General features: G+C 37.0%; 1 protein-coding gene across 1 annotated transcript in view; it reads right to left on the reverse strand.

Moving 5' to 3' along the window:
• The window catches only part of USH2A (usherin), a 737,336-nt gene that overhangs the window by 380,169 nt on the left and 335,946 nt on the right, over positions 1–21,221 (reverse strand). The window contains exons 23-25 of the mRNA XM_060127145.1: positions 14,397–14,556; positions 12,664–12,835; positions 7,293–7,440 (exon numbers count right to left, since the gene is read on the reverse strand). Of these exons, the coding sequence (XP_059983128.1) occupies positions 7,293–7,440; positions 12,664–12,835; positions 14,397–14,556 (480 nt within the window). The remainder of the gene's footprint in view (positions 1–7,292; positions 7,441–12,663; positions 12,836–14,396; positions 14,557–21,221) is intronic.

The raw sequence follows: 21,221 nt of genomic DNA on the forward strand, positions 1-21,221 counted from the left end.
TGAAGAATTCTGTTTACTGTAAGAATTAAACAACAACGTTTTGGTGTGTCATAAAAATAACACGCATAGTGAATATAGACGCTCCAAACATATCTGTTTGTTTTTTCCAGTCCAGTGTGGCAATGTGAATGTCAACCGAGGTTCCCCCCCAAGGTCTGGATGATGATTGAATGTGGCAGATATCTCCCTGTGTGAATACTTGATCCTTCAATTAAAAAGGAAAAGAGAGAACAGCTTTCACAACGTGGGAGAATGCCTTATTACTGTTATGATTGCCTAAAAACGGAATCAACGGAATCTAAAAAAGAACGTGCTTGGGAAATTCTACCTGACAAACGGATGGGAGGTGTTTCATAAAAGTTACACAAGGTTTGCTTCAAACTGTCAAGCCATTTTCCTAAGTGATTCACCGAATTCTATAATCTGTTTCTTCTAGGAAATCTGAGTATTTCCAGGAAAGAAAATAGATTCACATTTTGACTGTTTAAAAAGAGAGTTAGTTCAAAATAAAAAGTTAAAAAAATAGTTATTCCTTTAAACCCAGAGAAAAATCAGGACAGAGATCTTAGAAGTGTTGAATCTTGGCACTGAGAATGAGACACTGAACCCGTAAAAGTATCTGAAAAAAATCTTTTTTTCACACAGCTACATGGAATCCTACATTACGAGCATTTCTGCACAAAGTAGAGGTGAGGATTACAGTGAATAAAATCATGCATTTTGAGTCATTCACACCTTGTTTTGTATTACGTTCCTACTTAACTAGCTGTCTTGCCTAGAGTAATTAAGTTGCTTAATACTTATAAATTTGAGTTTCCACATCTGAATGTTGGAATTACAGTCCCTATTTCCTGGGCTAGTTATGAGATTGAAAGCTCCTGGCACATAGTTATAAATTGTAGCTATTACTATTACTACTATTATTAGTATTAGCAGAAAATCAAATATTTCTTTCTCTGCATGGGTAGAGCACTTAATTAGTATTTACACATACACCTTCATATACATACATTCTAAAAATTTCTCTATATCCTTTCTTAATGTGAAGGACAGCATATACAGAGTGTGTATAAATGTTTACAGTTAATTAGTGTGTTTACCACCCATTCCTGAAATAATATATGTGCTCAAAAAATTGAACTAAACTTTCTTTCAATAATGTTCTGTTGTCTTCATGGTACTATGTATAAGTCTGCAAAAATAATCAACTTCCTAAAATTTTCCTATTCTTACTGAAATTATTGTCACTTCCCTGGTACATATCCGTGTATGAATTCTCACAACCCTGGATCAATACAAAAGGCTAAATTAGGAAAATGTTTCCATAGGCTCCTCAAGTATTCTCTCCTTTCTCAAGGAGACCCTGGGACCCTTGTCTAACGGGTGCCCAGCTCTCATGCCCATCTTGACATTAGCACATCCTGACGGCTATAACAAGATAGCCTTTCACACTGAGGCATGCAAAGCAGATCCAGCTTGGCATGCTGTCTCTCTTTAGAACGTCTACGAATTACCAGGCTAAGGAAATTGTCTGCCAAATGACTGAGTCTCTAAGTATGTACTTTGAGCCTTCAGTAAGCCAAGACGGAGATGCCTTTCCACTGCCTTTGAAATCATCCCACCTGTATTACATAATTATGACATGCTCTAAATGTGCATTTATGTGTACTGTATGATTGCATGTGCTTATGCTTCTCACATCAACACAATTACCATTTGATTATTGTCCCTGGCATCAGTAAACACGAATCCACCCAACAGCTGTCTAATACTTATCTCCTCCATGACTGGCACCCTGCCAAATGCTGGGACTAGAACAGCAAACAATGCATATAGAATCCCTGCCCTCACGTGGGTCACAGTCTAACAGGGAAACTATTTTAGGTAAATTTACTTAGGTAAGGATAGTGGAGAGTTACAAGAAATTCTAAGTATTAATAAAGGATAAGAATTTCATATTTTATAGTTTTAGTTAGTATTTTAAATATATATATATTCTAATTAGTTTAAAATGTTACTAAATATTATTTTAGACAAGGAGGAATAAGTTTGGTGGAGTCGGATATCTATGCTGATTTTAGCAAAGTAGACCTCAAGTGGGAGGAAAAATCATATTTCCAGCTTCTAAGGCCAAAGCTTCTGAAAGGAGATAAAGCTCGTGAGAATTTGGAAGCTCTCAAAAGCGTAATTCTAATTATGCAATTGTAATCTACACAATACAGGTCACACATTTCTTAGACAGTAATCCTTTGTGCTGCTTCTCATTGCTGGCTAATGGTATGACAAAGGAAGAGCCAAGGTCCTACAGAATAAAGGGTTCTTATCCACCTTGGACCTAAAAAGTAGCTCTTTTCGGAGGTTTTAAAATCCTGCCTGAAATTGCAGCCTGCAACGAACACCTTTGCCAGAGGGAATGTGGATGCGAAGGACTCTTGAGTAGGGAAACAAAGGTGGAGCGTCACACCACCATTTTTGCAGGTGTGTGAAGCAAGTCACCAGGATTAAGCAGGGCATATTTGAAGGAAGCAAAGCCTTAGGTGTTAATCAAGTGATAATGACCCAGTACTTGGCAGACTAAGGCAATGCATGGCAAGCAGCATTCTTTAGAATAGCAAAATCATGAAAACTTAAGTGTCCATCAATAAAAGATGGATCACATAAGCTGTGGTTTCACTCAGTGGGAGTTTACACTGCCTTTCCAAAGAATGAAGTTGAGCTACACGTAACTGCCATGGAAAGATGTTACCACCATATTGTTAAGTGAGAAAAGTAAGCTGCACAAAAAGAGATGAACTCACTCTTTTTTAACAGATGTATATTTTATGCATATATCTTTTTGTGATTACTAATTTAAATTTTTGTTTGTTTTAACCTAACACAGTCCTTAACCTTGATTTTTTTCTGGTTTTAAAGTTTATTGCATTCTATTACATCCTCCCTACATCTTTTTTTTTCCATTGTGGCGAAAAACACATAACATGAAACTTACCATCTTAACCATTTTAAATATACAGTATAGCAGTGTTAACCATAGGCACATTGTTGGGCAAGATCTCTAGAACTTTCTCACCTTGCAAAACTGAAACTTTATATCCACTGAACAGAAACTCTCCACTCCCCTTACTCCCAACCCCTAGCCCCTGGTAACCACATTCTGTCTCCCTGTGTTTGACTACTTTAGATACTGCGTATACATGGAATTATGTCATATCTTTCTTTTTGTGACTGGTTTATTTCACTCATATAATGTTCTCAAGGTTCATCCATGCTGTAACATGTGACAGTTTCCTTCTTTTTTTTTAAGGTGGAATAATATTCCATTGTATACATAAACAACATTTAGTTTATCCATTCATTTATCCATGGACATTTGGGTTGCTTCCATTTCTTGATTATTGTGAATAACTCTGCAATGAACATGGGTGCACAAATATCTCTTCAAGATCCTGTTTTCAGTTCTTCTGGATAAATACCCAGAAGTGGGATTGCTGGATCATATAGTAATTCTGTTTTTAATGTTTTGAAGATTTTTCCATACTGTTTCCCATAACAGCTGCACCATTTTGCATTCCCACCAACGACGCACAGGGGTTCTAGTTTCTCTACGTCCTCTCCAGCACTTGTTATTTTCTGTGTGTTTTTCTTTTTTTGACAGTGATAATCAACATATTTTTTAATTGAGCACCGATTATGTGTCAGGCACTAGAGCTGCTGGTACAGCATTGAACAAAAGATGCTAGAACAGGAGAAATTCTCTGAGCATGTGAAGCATGTCCTGAAGCAAAGAACAAGCTACCCAGCACAAGCTGTGGGGCAGGAGCAGGTTGGGGAACAAAGGAAAGAGAGGAATTGGAAACCAAGAGGCCAAGCTCCTAGCCCCTGGGTAAAGAGTATCCCCAGACTCCCTGCAACAAGAGAAGCCACTGCAATGAGAAGCCTGCGCATCGCAACGAAGAGCAGCCCCCGCTCGCCACAACTAGAGAAAGCCCACGCGCAGCAACGAAGACCCAACGCAGCCAAAAGTAAATTTTAAAAAAAAATTTAAAAAAAAAAGATTATCCCAAGTTTAATGAGTAGGAGCTGATAGTTTAAATCCAAATCAGTTATAAAGCAGAGAGCCTGTTTCCTATACCATGCTGGCTACAGGTTACCAATTGCTTGATAGGCAACAAGTGGATGTTTATGTATGAACCTTCTATACCTTTCATATTTTGTCACATCTAGGTATGCATTTGGAAATACTTCTTATAGAAAGTGGGTTTACTGTTTCTCAACATTTTTTTTTCATGTTTATAAGGTCCTAATGAAATAATCCTTTATGTATATAGCTGACTAAGAGGCAAGATTTTGGAGCCTAGAGTGTACAAAACCAGACAATCAGTACCCCTTACAGAATACGACAGTCTAAATGTGTAAATACCTCTGGACCTGCTACATCTTAATAAAGAGCCAGAGGGAAGACATTCCCACATCCTCAGGTTGCTTCTTTTGATGGTAACCAAGTCAATGGGATATTATGATTATTCAGGTCTTTGGTTGGAGCACTAGAATCTACTCCTTTAATCAGTGCTCCCAAGATGGTTCTAATAATCAGATATGTTTGAGAAACACAATTTAAAATCATTTGAAAGGGTATCTGTAGTAACATAAGGCTGAAACCTCTCTTATTTTCCAATTGTATTACTCTTCCGCAGCATATTCAGAAATTAGAAAGCAACCATAGTGCAGCTGTACTGTAATATGGGCCTAGTTCCATTAAATTCGAACTAGGCATACTCAAGAAGAGAAAATTAAAAATTCTTAAGTCAAATGCAAAATCCAAACTCCAAAAAAAAAAACCACCTAGTCCCAGACCCCACACAGCTGAACAAATATATTTCAGAAACAAATACATGTCAAACAAACATATCCCAGGATCTGGCCTGTAACTACTTCTATCCTCTTTGTTGGTATCATTAAAGAGTCAGGACTCTACAATATATACACTAATGACTGAATGAAATTTTCACAAGACACAACTAAATAAATTAAGTATTATTAGGTATCAGCAGAAACTACTCCACTGAGTTAGGCTCCATGAAGGAAAAGAGAAATAAATGACTTGTGGTCCTTATCATCTGGTGGGCATGTTTGACATGTACCCAAATAAATTTGGGCCAAGGATGAATGAAGTACGTGTCATGATGATGGCATAGGAAGAGGATATATGGTCAAGAGAAGAGAGGAAGCTTGACTTACACTCAAGAAAGAGTGAAATGATTTCATAAAATAAGAGGCTTAACATTTAGTCCTGAGGAATGAGTTAGATTTGGAGAGATGGTAGGGATCGTTAACTCCAATTTTATAATCCAAGGAAACTGGGGTTCATGGCATTTAGTAAATTTTCCAGAGTAACACAGTTACTGCTCATCAGAGATAAGATTTGACTCTAGGCCTATTTGACTCCATACCCATGTTTTTCAACCCTGCACCAAGCCATAAGTATTTCAGGAGGCTACAAAGGAAAGTGTGTTACAAGGCTATGTCAATGCAGATCGAGTCACAAGTTGGGGCTGATGTGAATGCCTGACTAAAGAATCTGGACTTTATTCTCTGGGTTTTTAGAGGGAAGTATGGGAGCTTTGAAAACAGATGAAGTGACAAGATAAACATCCAACGATCAGATCCTCCTCTAGGCAATGGAGGATAGAAACTGAACACTGGAATATCTGAGGAAAGTGGAGAGAGAAGTAATGAAGAGAAGAAAGTTTTTTTTTTTTTTTTTAATGAAACTATTACTTAAAAAATGTCTAACCATTGCCCCACAGTAAAAATTCTGAAAACTCTGATGTGATTAAACACAAGACTTTAGAATAAATGAACGTGTTAACACCAATCTTCTAAATCTCCCAAATTCTTATGGTTCAATGAATATATTTTAAAGCTGCTTGTAAATATATAACACATAATACACAAAGATTCTTTGAAATGTCGAAAGTATTTCTTTAGTCCACCTAGGATTCTGGGGGCAGTTATAGTTACAACTACTGATTAGGATGAAGGGAAATGTCTGCTAAACAAATCATGTAACAGCAGTTAAGAGCAATCCAACTGAAATAAATCATTCGCATTTTCATTGCCACCTACAGACTAGGTTCCTTTGTGGAGCACAAAGTATGACAAGATTGTTGACTGTTTAAGTATCAAATAGCTATCCATTTATTTTTTACTAGGAAATTTGTAATAGTTCAGGGATAACTTCAATAGCAGAGATAATCACTCACTGTAATTACTAGATCACTCTCCCTTACCTCAAATATATCTCATGCATTTGCCAAAAGTTTAATTAAAATGAGATGACTGGAGTAATTAATATCATAGTAAACATAAGACAAACTAATAAAATTGTAATTCTTCTTCTTTCATTCTTTCTGGCTATGCTAAAAGAGGCCATTTCAGTTTTCAGTAATGAGTTTCCTAAAACAGTTTCTATGATATTAAAAGTCTTCTTGATATTTGTCTTAAAGAGGAACAAAATTTGATGTGATGTAAGCTTGACCAGTGTGGAAAAATGACACTATGTTATATGGAACTTAAAGATATTTCCAGTAAATGAATAAAGCAATTTCTGTCCCAAGTTACTACAAATTCTTTATAAGATTTTATTTTAGCAAACTTTAACTGGCTAACCTAACTCTCTAAACTATTCAAAGACATATATATATGTGTATATATACACATATATATGTGATATATACACATATCACTTAGAAATATATACAATCCATTTCAAGTTAAACAAGAATAAATGAATATATATTTAATGTATGCATGCTGAACTATTTATAAATACCATATTAAAAATACAGAGTTCCAAATGGTCCCTTTTAAGATAAACTTATTAAAGCAAAAGCAGTTTGAAATACAGTATGTGTACGAACTTTCTATCTCCCTACTTCTCTAAGAAAGAATGCATAACAGTCAAAAACAAAAAGTCATGGAAAATATAATGTCACTCTCACAAGGCCATTCTTTGGGAATCCCGGTTTGTTCTCTTCACCTCTCCCAGAACATATTAAACCATAAGATGCAGTACATAAGAACTATCAAAAGGGAGCACTTTTGAGCCACCAAAATTGTATGTTAACCTAAAAACCACAATCTCCTAAACTACAGACAATGATACTATCTCAGGTATTTTATGTGCTAAAATGATCATTAAAAATTAAGCACCACCTATAAGCTGCCATTTAGAATATTAATTTACCTTTGCTAATCATCTTTTTAACTTGAGGCTAAAAGAGTTCACTTACCATTTGGATATTCAGGCTCAGTCCAGGAGATGTTAAAGGAGTGAGGTGAATCCGGGTGCACTCTGGGGGCTGGCATGCCTTCGGGGGCCCTCTCCTCAGTCAGGGCCTGGCTGGCCTCACTCACTGTGCATCCACCCCCGGTGCAAGCCTGGACAGAGAGACAAAAAGAGCACATTTCACTTTGGGGCCCCAAAGTTTAGATGAGCATTGAAGAAAGAGAGTTCACCATAAAGAGTTCCAGATCCTTTAAAATAATGCTCTGTTTTTTAACCTCCCACCCCCCAAATAAATTTGTTTCATTGCTGAGGTTTGACATTTAATTGGTTTGCTTTTTAGGACACGAGACATCCGCCTCCAACAATCAAGCAATAACCCAGAATGAAAGAATATATGGATTATGAATACATCCTAAGTTAGAGCCTAGAGATGGGGCATATATTGACTGTGTGAATAGCCACGATGAAATTAGCCTCACACAAAGGTTCTTCGAATGAATTAAACACACACACACACACACACACACACACACACACACACACCTGTGTACACCACATGAGAAAAGTACTAGAGATTGAAGACTACTTCAGGACAAAACAAGTGATTTCTAGGGAAAAAAAAGAGCACAGAAAATATAATCGCTTTCTACTTACTGTAGCATGAGCAATGCGTTTAAAGTAGAACACAACGTGAAATGGAATAAAACAGTATTTCTCATAAATTGCCAACAAAGCAGTTGTTGAGTGAACGTTTATTGGCTTTCAGGGTCAAGTCATTTACTTACGTGCCGGGGGAACTGAGCTTCAATACGTGGCCAACAAACTTAAAATGCTCACAGAACCCCCAAATTCCCAAAGGAGGGAGGGTTCCAGAAATGGATTCATGGATATTAGGGATATTCAGAAACTTCTGTGTACATTTCCATCATAAACTGCCAACAATTCCAAATAAATGTTTCAGCATGTGAGGAAAATATCACCCCTACCTAACATATGAGATAAGCACTTCTCCAGGAAATTGAGACATGCACACAGTTTTTCCAGCCTATGTCTGCTAGTAAATATCAGCAATTCTGTCTTTATATAACACAGCTATTTGAAAACGACGCTAAAGCTTTGCTCAGTACCTCTTTAAGTTACAACTGTAATTTACACAATAAGATGTAAAGATCTTTCAAAAAGCACTAAATTATACCATGAGCATTAAGAAAATGAAGCGAAATCCTAGGACAATGTAAAAGGCAGGCAGTTTATTCAGTTCATTTTCATGGAAGGTGGATATGACTAATAGTAAAACACCGAAAGCCCTCTCTATTTTTTCGGGCCTGTACCAAGCTTTCCAGTTTGATACTGAAGGAATGACCTTTTGATACTTAAAGCAGTTAGTATTCTTTTTCCTAAAGATAGAAGAAAGCTGACTGATTTTAAAGGTATTTTCTTATACTGAAGTATACTACTTGTAAAGTTGCTGCAAAAGAGCTTCAAATTCTTCCCTCTAAGTAACAATAAATGGTCCGTAGACTCGGAGATCAATTTTACCTCTTATTGTAAGAAGACAACAGTAACCCATGTCTTCAGGATAATTTCTCAGCGTAAGCAAGTTTCAGATGGGCTAAACTGTGGCCTGGGCATGAAACTGCATTAAGATTGGGGACCTAATTAACCTCTGCGGGTTTCCTCTAATGCTCAGCTGTGGCATGTGCATATCTCTGTAAGAGATAAACCATACTCCTTCTGAGAACAGAATCTTGGCAAATAAGGAGAAATCAATTGAGCTCCTGATTCGAAGCCCTAGGACATGTTGCTATTAGCCCAAGAAATAACTACCTGAACGTTAAAACAGAAGAATTAAAAAAAAAAAATGTCCAACGTGCTAAAAGTCCACCAGAAAACGTGGCAGGAAAAGAGGCTGCGTGAGACAGCTGAATTATCGAAGGAAAATGCTCAAAGGAGCATACTTTCCAGTCCTTAGAGACAGATAAATCCATCCACTGGCATTTCATAGACTTTTTTTTCCTTAGGAGGGGAAAAATGTTGCAGCATGTTATGCTGAAACTCAAACCACACTGGGATGTAATTCTGATAGTCTCTTTGTCACTATTGTTTTTCTTATTTGTGGCCTAAGAATTCCCCCCGCCATCTCTGCCAGAGAAATACTGTATGTACTATGTGACATTTCACTACGTATTTTTTAAAACAGAGCGTGAATTAAAATTTACTTCGTTTTGAGAATTTTATGGGATGGGGAATTCTGGAATAAATAAAGACATCCTCTGGTTTGGAAGGACTGTTTGTTGGGCTGTGTCATGGAAGACCCATAAACTAGCAACTTGATAAAAAGCCTTTTAAGGGTCCAAGGAGTTTATGAGAGAATTTTCCTTGTAAATGAACCCGAATTTACAAAGGCGTTGCTGAAACAACAGAATTACCTGCAAGATATTTTATTTTGTTCTTTTTTTTCCCACGTTCTTTTTGTATGCATTTAGAGGCGCTAGGTGAGTGGGGTGAGTATCTTAGTTCCTTCAATAAGGTAATAAATGTTCTTAAAGTTGCTTCTGGGTATAGCTTTTATCAATTACAAATATACTGTTTTAAACTGAGAAGTCATACTACCACCCTGAAGTGATGAGTAACCGGTCCAAATAGGAGATTCAATTTTGGTACAGTAAAATGCATAACTAATAAAAGCGTATCAATTGTTTTTGAAATCATGACTATTAAGAACATTTAAAACTAGCATTCTCTTTTCTAAGAGGTTGTTTTCAGATAAGTAGCGTCTGATGATGTTAAGAACGCAGCATGTTTTTAAAGTATGAAGAAAAAGGACAAGGCCATGTTATCTAGAAATGATCTTTAGAAAATTTAAAGCTCATCAGTTCCAAGAACCTTTCCAGGAAATATACTTAACATTCATCAAGAGGCAAATGTGAATATTTTTAATATGAATTTATCAAACTATCAAAGTAATATGAATATTATCAAACCATACATATCTCGATACCTGTCTTACAAGCTTCCTTATTTAATTGCTGGCTTATTATCTTAACCAGGAGCTACCACACTTTGCAATACCATTTGTTGAGTGGAACAAAATATTATACGGTTTCTGCTAGGACAAAGAGCTTGTATTTTGAACCACACAGTCCCTAACTCTGACATTTTACAGCAAGTTATTTGATTCACATTGGAAGTCTCAGATTCTTTATGAAATAAATGTACTCAGTGTTCACTCATTCATTCATTCTTTCAAGAACTGTTTGCGAGCTTCCAGTTTCCGGACACCTTGTTTAACCCTGCCGATATATGCAGTCTCTACCCTTTAGGAGTTTCTAATGCAGGCAACAGGGGAAATTACACGAAACCACATGAAGTAACATACCTGCTCCAGTCTGGAGTAAATCATATGGAATGCCCATGTATTTTTCTCTAATGCCTGCCTAAATGCTTTGTTATCTGTATGTTTTGTTCCTTAGCACTTAGCATGCTAAGAGGCAACTCCACGTGGCTGAGAACCTGATCTCCACCTATTAATCTCATGACCTTGAAAGCCAGTTATTATGTTGAAACTGTAAATATACACGAGTTCCTCAATTAACCAAGATGAACCTAAAACCTTCTGGTTCATTAAATTTATGGGTTAACAGAGTTAAAGTAAAAAACCTGTTAGTTGAATACTTCCTGAAGATGTATCAGTGTATTTTCTGCCCTAACAAATACAGTGAAATCAAAAATAGTATGAGCAAATTTACTTCCCTAACAAGAGTTGGGACAAAGACGTCCACGTCTTTATGACATCTTGCACCAACATCATTCAGTGGCTGACAGGTCTCCTTTGACTTCACAAAATATTATTTGGGGTCACCTTTTTAGCATCATAGAATTTTAGGGCTCAAAGAGACATTAAAAATCATTTAATTCAAAGTCTTACTTTTAGGCTTGAAGAACCTAAGACTCAGTGCAGTTAAGTGAATTTGTCTTAGGTCATTCAGTCAGTGGCAAAATCTGAATTAAAACTCAAGAGAGCAGACTCCCAATCTAGTGGTATTTATTTTTCAAGGTATTACAGATTCATAAAACATAGGAGATTCAGGTGGATTTTCATTGACCGCGCAGAATATCCTAAAAATCGCCTTGGAAGTAGAAATTTGTCTCCTATCCTCTGCTTCCTTCTAATCCAAACCAAGAGCGACACAATTTCTGTTTAATTTTAGTTGCTTCTAAACCATAGGGACTTTTCTTATTTTGATATCACCACTGTTTTGAAAATAGTGTGGATTTCTGTATTAGCTTTTGAAAAGCAAGTTCATACACTTCTTATATCTTGGGCAATAAAGCTAAGTAATCCAATCGCTGATTCAGAAACCCATCTGTGTGCTGAACACCTAGGCACACGAAACCAGTTCTGAACAGGATTTTTAACATTGTCTGATTGCCCTTGTTTGATGGTGTCAGGTCAGACAGCAACAGTTGAATGTAGTTTGTTTTCTTGTGGTATAATATTTAGAGCATTCAAGAGCAATGTTAAGTGAAATGAATGCATACACAGTGTCTACATAAATGTAAATTTATTCATAATCAAGAGCAGAATATTTTCTATGGCATTTATCAAAGCAAATATCCTTATATAGGTATTACTATAAAATGAAGAGTGTGTTTAAAACAAATAGGGACAATCTCATGTTTATATTCAGTTATTTTCAGATGTGCTATTAAACTTAAAAAAGATTATATTTCATCAAAAAACAAAAGGAACTACTGAGTATAAATTCCACAGTAATATCAAGGTCTTTTAAAAGACCTTTGTGTAAACGTGCTATTTTGCATTAAAAAATGCTATCGCCTGTCTAAACCGTGTTGATTCTAGGGTTTTATTAAGTGACTGTTCTTTTGAGACAGAAGTGTAATGTAAACCAGGATATAATAATAATCAAGAATATTTGGGGGTCATTTAAACCTTCATTTAAAAATATAAGACCTATATTTTCATACTGCACATTGCTTTTCAAATGAACAAGCCCCATGGGGAAATAACTTTATTAATCCAAGCATTTTCTAAAAAGCCCTCAACAATTATGACATTCTACAAACAATAAAAAAGAAATAATTTCTGATAATCCCAAATTAGATTTGGAAAAACCTACCGATTCAGATGGTTATTCTATTGTTTGGCATAATATAAAATAAATATGTAGGTATCAGATCAGCAGAATTTTCACTTTGTATTTGAAGTGAGATTTCAGTGTAAATAGCAATACAAGAGAATTTTGTTTTGTTTTGTTTTAAGTGAGGCATGGAGAGAAGATGAGACAAAAGAAAGGGAAGCAGCAAGGGGAATGATGGGGACAGAGAAACTGATAAAAGTAAAGTGAACTTACGCCCAGCTTGATGAAGTATTTATTACCAGGAAAAAGGTACTGCAGCACATGATCCTGAAAAAGTTCTGTACTATTATAGATGACATCCCAAATTGTAAAATCATGCGTGTGATTTGAAATATATAGTATATAGCGCTCTAGAATTCCGTTTACTTTTCTTGGTTGTTTCCACCTGGGAATGAAAAAATATAGCATTATTATCATCATACCTTCAAGTCCAATCTGAAATGTGCGGGATTTTTAAAGGACACATATGAACTTGGATTTATGCCACTGTAAAGAAACACACTGAGAGCTCAAAAGTGATTCACTTAAAAAACCCAAGTAGTCATTAAATGTCTATTCTGAATGGTATAAAAATATGACATAGTACCTGCTCTCTAGTTATTTATATTTTTAATTAGCTAATAATACAAAAACGTATGAGTGAGCACTTGATTTTGAGCTTAAGCCATAGAACAAGAATTGGGAAAAGTACTGAGAACTTCTGAGAAATGAGAGGGAGAGATAATTGCATAATTTTCAAGCCATAATTGTCTTGAGAAATGCAGCAATCTAACATAGAGGTAATATGCAACTATAGAAGAAAAGCTGAGATTGGAAAGGCTGAAGTACTCAGATAAGACTTCTTGAATGAGGTGACACACTGCCTGGATACATACGATTGTATACTTGTTAGATGGATGGGAATTGGTAGGCAGAAGGAAAAATACTCCAGATGAGGGTTACAAAGTGTCAGTGGGAATGAGTAGGACAAGTCATGGAACAGACAGAAATTGGTAAATTGAGAAATAATTATCATAGTGGGAAATCTTTTAAGGTAAATAAAGTGGGCTCAGCTTGGGACGCTGTGAAAGCCAATGGAAGAGTATAGACCTGGAACAATGGGATATAAATCACAGTGTTTTTCAGCTTAAATGAATATCATAATTTCTTCAGTTCAAACTCTTTTACCGATGAGAAAACAGAGACCAAGAGCAATGAAAGTAAACAAGTATTAGCTAGTGGGAAGAGAGGTCTATTGAGTTTTCATTCAGTACTGCAATATACCTTGTACCTCACGTATTAGCAAATGGATCAGTAATATCAAAAATAATCTGAACGTGCCAATATGCGAAAGCTTCTTTCTGACTTCAAATGCTGGGGAACAAGATAGTCTTAGTTTGTAATCAAAAAGAAGAAATATGGGCTTCCCTGGTGGCGCAGTGGTTGAGAGTCCGCCTGCCGATGCAGGGGACACGGGTTCGTGCCCCGGTCCGGGAAGATCCCACATGCCGTGGAGCGGCTGGGCCCGTGAGCCATGGCCGCTAAGCCTGCATGTCTGGAGCCTGTGCTCCGCAACGGGAGAGGCCACAGCAGGGAGAGGCCACAGCATTGAGAGGCCCGCATACCGCAAAAAAAAAAAGAAGAAATATAACTGTGCTCTCTAATTCCAAAACATTGCAAATAATGCCTCACATATAAAAAGCCCAAGGTAAGTAAGTGGTCAGTTTTTCCCTTATTGAAGTTTGCACAGAATCTGCATACATGTGTAGCTCAGCCTGATTGCATAAAGACAAAATGGAAATTAAGCTGGCAAGTGATAATCAAAGGTTCCCAGAACCACTGAACTAATCACCTCTATGCATTTAATCACAATAAAATTAATTTTATGTCACAAACCCTTCCCTTGATTGAACTCACAGGGATTCTTGCATGAACCAGTGTGTGACAGTGACAACATTTCTACTTACTGTACGGATATAGTTCTAGAATCCAGGACGGTCAGAATTGGGGGATCCACATGGTCTGGTGGCAGTTGTGCCGTGTACAGTATGACCACGGAACTGTTTGTACATCCCACACATGTGCAAGCACTGAGTAGAAACTGGTGGGGCGTAAAGGCCACTAAATCTAGGGGGTGGAGGAAACAAGAATGTATTTACCATCATAATTTTGATTCAGGAGATCTCACTTATTCTCTACTTCTTAGAACTTCTTAGAACTGTTAAACCGTTAAAGTTTAAAATAAGAATCAATAGACATACAAATCAATAGCAATAAAATATAGGCTGTTTTATCCTTTAAACATACTATGGTCAGTTGTAAATAGAGAAGTGTCAGTCAAACTTTTTCTTTTAACAAATTTGACTGTTTTCTTGATTGTCTGCGGCCAGGTAAATCATTTTCTGAGTTTAGAGTTAGTTCAAGGGCTCTGTTCAAAAATAAATGAGACATTTAAATTATTTTAAAGACATATTTGAAGACAACAGGTCTGGCTTTTGAAATGCAAATAGATAGCTTATAAGAGTGACTTTGCTCTTGTAATTCCTTTTGTTGAATTTTTTTCTTCTCCTGTCCACCTGACCAACTACGTGTTATTTGACCTTCAAGTTGTCCAGGCTCAGTGCAAATGACAATTTCTTTCTTAAGATTTCCCAAACGCACTGGGCCGTGACCCCTGGCACAAGGTGGAGCTATCATCCTCTCCTTTGTCTCCCAGGGTTTCCCACATGCTTTGGCATAGCGCTTACAACCCTGTGTCATAATGATTTGTTTCCATGACTATCTGATCCATCAGACTGGACACTGTAAAGGAAGCAATGGTGCTATATTCATTTCGCATCCTCAATACCTAGCACAATGTCTGGAGCATTGTAGGTTCGAATATATGTTTGAATAAATGAAGAAAGAATTAATGAATGAGATGATCTAGATATAGTTGAGCTAGGTATAGTTGATCAAGAGAGTGGGTTAGTACCCTAGCCAGCATAATCTCTCCCTCCCCTGAACTTCCCTGATACTTTATACCTATCTGCCTCTCTAATGGATACCATATTCCCTTGTGTTAAAAGAAACTAATCTGTAATTTACTAATTTAATTCTAAAATACCCCAAACACTCCTTTTATAAAGGTACACAATAATTAGTTTGTTGAATGAATCTAAGCGAAGTTCAGTCAACTTTACCAAGATTTAAACATCAGTCACATTTTTATACTACTAGAAATAATCATTATTTTCTGGAATACTTTTGAAATAAGGTAGTTACAATGTAAGCAACACATCTTCTTTAAAGATCATTAACCTTGAACCATTACAATTTCATGTTTAAAAGATGAATGAAATGCAGCCTAATTCAGGGAAATAGATACTGCATTGCACTGACAGCAAAAGTAAACTGGGAAGAGAACACTTTGATTTTCATGCAAAGTATAATCAATTGGTTAAACATGTAGACCATCAGAAGAAAGGCAAAAACATTTTTTACACTAAATATAGTTACTCTAGAACAAAAGGTGATTATCAAGAAGAGACTTGCAATGCTTTGATTAAGGCTTGTTTGCTTCACAACTTTATCCTACAAGTACTTGATGGTATCAAGTTAAGGGGGGGCACCCTCAGGCAATGGGGTCAGAAGATAAGTTATAAGGACACTTTGAAGTTGGTGTTAAAACTTTGGGCTTGCCAGGGACTTCTGAGAGATGGCAGGAACAGCTACGCCCTGTGTGCACAAATTAGACAGAACTGCGGTACTTTCATTTGGAGAAACATTCTATGAAACTTATAAAGTTAAAAATCATGAGAACAGTGGCCTCAGATGCTACAAAGAGAGCAAACTATTATTTACTGTGGGATAACTTCAGGCACAAAACATGTCCCACTAGCAGGTCCAATCTTGGCCAAAACTATAATGTGTTAATATGCTAACATGTTATATCTGTCATTTCCCTGTTTTCATCATCTTCTCCTTCTGATTCTCAGGAACTTGGTGACCGTAGCCTCTCGTCCCTCCCACTTGTCTGAATTCCTTGCTTTCCTGAGAAAGGGAAGCTGGGGATTTGACTCAAAAGCCAGTTTCAGGAGCAAAACCAAGGAGGACACAGAGCCTAGGGGAAAGGGGGAATCCCAGACAGGTAAGTCAGTGCAACTAGGGAAAAGCTGTAGTATTTGAACATGAGAATACAACAATCTTCTCTGAAAGGACATGCCCCAGCAAGAAATTGTATTCCATGGGGCTGATTCCAAGTGACTTTGGAATATTTTACATGAGAATCTCTCCCAGCCATACCAGAGTGTCTAGGTCAGCTGCAAACCTGACTGGATGCTACAATGCTCTTTTGCCAGTGAACTCTTTGTGGTGGGCAGTTTTCTTGCTTTCTTGCATTCTAGCTTGTGGAGGCAGGGATCTGGCTACCTAATTTGCAGATGGTGAAGAAGTCGTAGCGTTCAAAGGTGGCCTGAGCCTTACCCGTATGTGGGGCAGACTTGCGTATCTGGGAGTCCTTAGTTATCTTGAGCTGGTGGGGTCAGAAAGCATCATCATAGTATCACCATACCAAGTATCTCCTTATCATAGAATGCCCCATTCTCTTTTACACTACAGCCTCCATGCTTTGAAGGTGACCTTAATCAAGGAACTCCTAAACTCAGGCAGAATATCTACTCCTAAACTCACCCAGAATGGGAGTGTCTTCCTGTATTAGTTCCAGGATTACTGTCTGTGCCGGGATTCTACTCTGACGAAATAAGCTCCTCCATAGATTGGGAAGCATCCATGTATATGACAGTCAGGACTGGGGGAGACCAGGATGAGGAAGTGAGCATGCTTAGAAGGGTCATGTTGCTAGAGAGAGCCGGTATGACTGGTGACCCAGGATTGAAGTAGAAAATACCAAATCTTGTCAAGTCCTCCATTCACAGTTAGGGTTTACCCCAGACTACTCATGGGTGGGCAAGTTGTTGCATTTTCGGATATACAGAGTGAAGTAAGCCAGAAAGAGAAAAACAAATATCATATATTAATGCATATGTGTGGAATCTAGAAAAATGGTACAGATGAACCTACTTCCAGGGCAGGAATAGAGATGCAGACGTAGAGAACAGACATGTGGACGTGGGGGGGAAGGGGAGGGTGGAATGAATTGGAGATTAGGACTGACATATATACACCACCATGTGTAAAATAGATAGCTAGTGGGAACCACTATAAGGCACAGGAAGCTCAGCTCGGTGCTCTGTGACAACCTACATGGGTGGGATAGGGGATGGGTGGGATAGGGGTGAGGTGGGAGGGAGGTCCGAGAGGGAGGGGATATATGTATACACATAGCTGATTCACTTCAATGTACAGCAGAAACCAACACAACATTGTAAAACCATTATACGCCAATAAAAAAAGTGGCTTTAAATTGAATGTTGACCAGGGTTTAAGGCTGTTCCTGCTATAAAATATGAAAAGTGCCACAGAAAACAAAGAACAGAGAGAGAAGAATCAGGAGTGCTCAGTAATTTTAAAGGCGAGAGTCAGCGGTGTTAACTAATTTATTGTCATAATCATTTTGCAATACCTGTAAGTCAAGCCATTATGCTGTATACCTTAAACTCATGAAGTACTGTATATCAAGTATATGTCAATAAAACTGAAAGAAAAAGAAAGGCAAGAAACAGTGGAGGCCACAGCAGCAAGATGATATTTTTGGCAAAGACTTGGAAGGAGTGAGGGTAAAAGTTGTGGGGATTTTAAGCAAAGGACCATTCCAGGAGAGGAAACAAGGAGAGAAAAGACTTGAAAGGAGGAACATCCCCAGAATGGACATGGCAAGGAGGCCAGTGAGGCTGGAGCAGAGGCAAAAGAAGAGATGACATCAGACAATTAATAAGGGACCTGATCACATGAGCCTTATAAGTCTTTGTATGGATTTTGGGTTTTAATCTGAGATAACCTTCTTAGGAAGCCACGAGAAGATTTTGAACAGAGCAGTCAGATATAGATTTCATGAATATCACTCTGGGTGCTGGGTATAGATTACAGTGAGCAGAGAGCATATACATTCTTAGTGTATATGCACTGCATTTTATATACTGATTTTGTATCATGCAACTTTATTGAATTCGTTTACTAGTTCTAAGTTTTTTGGTGGCATCTTCAGGATTTTCTACATATAGTAGCATGTCATCTGCAAACATAGACAATTTTACTTCTTGCTTTCTAAGATGCCTTTTATTTATTTTTCTTGCTTGATTTCTTTGGCTAAGACTTCCAGTACTATGTTGAATAAAAGTGGTGACAGTGTGCATCTTTGTCTTGTTCTGATCTTAGAGGAAATGCTTTCACTTTTCACCATGGAGTATGATGTTAGTCTTGAATTTGTCCTATATAGCCTTTATTATGTTGAGGAATATATCTTCTATACCCAATTTGTTGACAGTTTTTGTCTTGTTGAATTTTGCCAAATTTTTTTTGCATCTATTGAGATGATCATATGATTTTTTTTATTTTATTAATGTGGTATATAACATTTATTGATTTGCATCTATTTTGAACTGTCTTTGAATCCCAGGGATCCCACGTGATCATGGTGTATGATTCTTTTAATGTGCTGTTGAATTTGGTTTTCTACTCTTTCGTTGAAAAATTTTGCATCTATACATCAGGAGTATTGGCCTATAATTTTCTTTTCCTGTAGTGTCCTTATTTGGCTTTGGTTATCAAGGTAATGCTGGCCTCGTAAAATGAGCTTGGGAGTGTTCCCATCTCTTCAATTTTTTGGAAGAGTTTGAGAAAGACTGGTGTTAATTCTTCTCTAAATGTACAATTCACCAGGAAAATCATCTGGCCCTGAGCTTCTCTTTATTGCAAGGTTTTTGATTACTGTTTCAATCTTCTTACTAGTAATTGGTCTGTTCAAATCTTCTGTTTCTTCATGATTCAGTCTTGGTAAATTATATGTTTCTAAGTTATATGTTTCATCTATTTCTTCTAAGATGTCCAATTTGTTGGTGTATAATTGTTTATAGTAGTCTCTCATGATCCTTTACATTTCTTTGGTATTACTTGTAATATCTCCTCTTTCATTTCTGATATTTCTTCTTTTTTTATTAGTTAGTCTAGCTAAAAGTGTGTCAATGTTGTTTCTCTTTTCATAAAAGCAGCTCTAGGTTTTGTTGATCTTTTCTACTGTTTTTTAATCTCTTTTATTTTTATTTATTTATTTATGCTCTAATCTTTTATCTTTCGTTCCTTCTGCTAACTTTGGGCTTAGTTTGTCCTTGTTTTTCTAGTTGTTTAAGGTGTCAAGGGAGGTTGTTTATTTATGATAGTTCTTTTTTCTTAATGTAGGCATTTATCACTATAAACTTCCTTTTTAGAACTGCTTTTGCTGCATCCCATAAATTTGGTAGATGTATTTTCATTTTCATCAGTTTTGAGATTTTATTTGATTTCCCTTTTGATTTCTTCTTTGACTCACTGGTTGTTCAGGAGTGTACTGTTTACTTTCCACACACTTGTGAAGTTTTCAGTTTTTCTCCTGTTATTGATTTCTAGATTCATACCATTTTGGAGAGGAAGGACATTTGGTATGATTTCAGTCTTCTTACATCTTCTAAGGCTTGTTTTGTGACTTAACATATGCTCTATCCAGGAGAATGTGCACTCGATAAGAATGTATATTCTGCTGCCGTTGGGAGGAATGTTCTGGATATGTCTATTTGGCTTATTTGGTTTAAAGTGAAGTGCATGTCCAATATTTTTCTTTTGATTTTCTGTCTAGCTGGTGTATCCATTGTTGAAAGTGGATTATTGCAGTCCTTTACTATTATTGTACTATTGTCTATTTCTCCCTTCAGATCTGTTAGTATTTGCTTAATATATTTATGTGCTCTTATGTTGGGTGCATATTTATTCATAATTGTTATATTCTGTTGATGGATTGACCCTTTGTCATTGTATAATGACCCTGTCTCTTGTTACTGTTTTTGACTTAAAATCCATGTCTGATATTGATATTATTTGTCTGGTATTGTCTGATATTCTCTGATAGCTATTCCTGCTGTCTTTAGATTTCCATTTGCACGGAATACCTTTTCCCATCCCTTCACTTTCACTCTATGTGTATTGATGTGTATCCTTAAAGTTGAAGTGAATCCCTTGTAGGCAGCATATAGTAGGATCTTGTTTTTTAATCCATTCAGCCACTCTATTCCATTTAGTTAATTATTGATAGGTAAAGACTTACTAATACTATCTTATTAACTGTTTTCTGGCTGTTTTATAGTTCCCTTATTCCTTTCTTCCCCTTTTGATGCCTTTCTTTGGGAGATAATGATTTCCTACAGTGGTATTCTTTGATTCTCTTCTCCTTAACTATTGTGTATCTACTTGTGTATTTTTGCTTTGTAGTTACCATGAGGCTTACATAAGACATCTCACGACAGTCTCTTTTAAGTTAATAACAAGTTAACTTCAATCACATACAAAAACTCTACCCTTTTATTACCCACCCATATTTTGTTTCTGATGTCTCAATTTACCTCTTTTTTTTTTTTTTTTTTTTTGCGGTATGCGGGCCCGTCACTGTTGTGGCCTCTCCTGTTGCGGGGCTCTGGACGCACAGGCTCAGCGGCCATGGCTCACGGGCCCAGCCGCTCCGTGGCATGTGGGATCTTCCCGGACCGGGGCACGAACCCGTGTCCCCTGCACCGGCAGGCGGACTCTCAACCACTGCGCCACCAGGGAAGCCCTACCTCTTTTTATATTGTGTATCCATTAAGAAATTATTGTAGCTATAGTTATTT

This window comes from Lagenorhynchus albirostris, chromosome 2, assembly GCF_949774975.1.
Source record: "Lagenorhynchus albirostris chromosome 2, mLagAlb1.1, whole genome shotgun sequence".
Lineage (NCBI taxonomy): Eukaryota > Metazoa > Chordata > Mammalia > Artiodactyla > Delphinidae > Lagenorhynchus > Lagenorhynchus albirostris.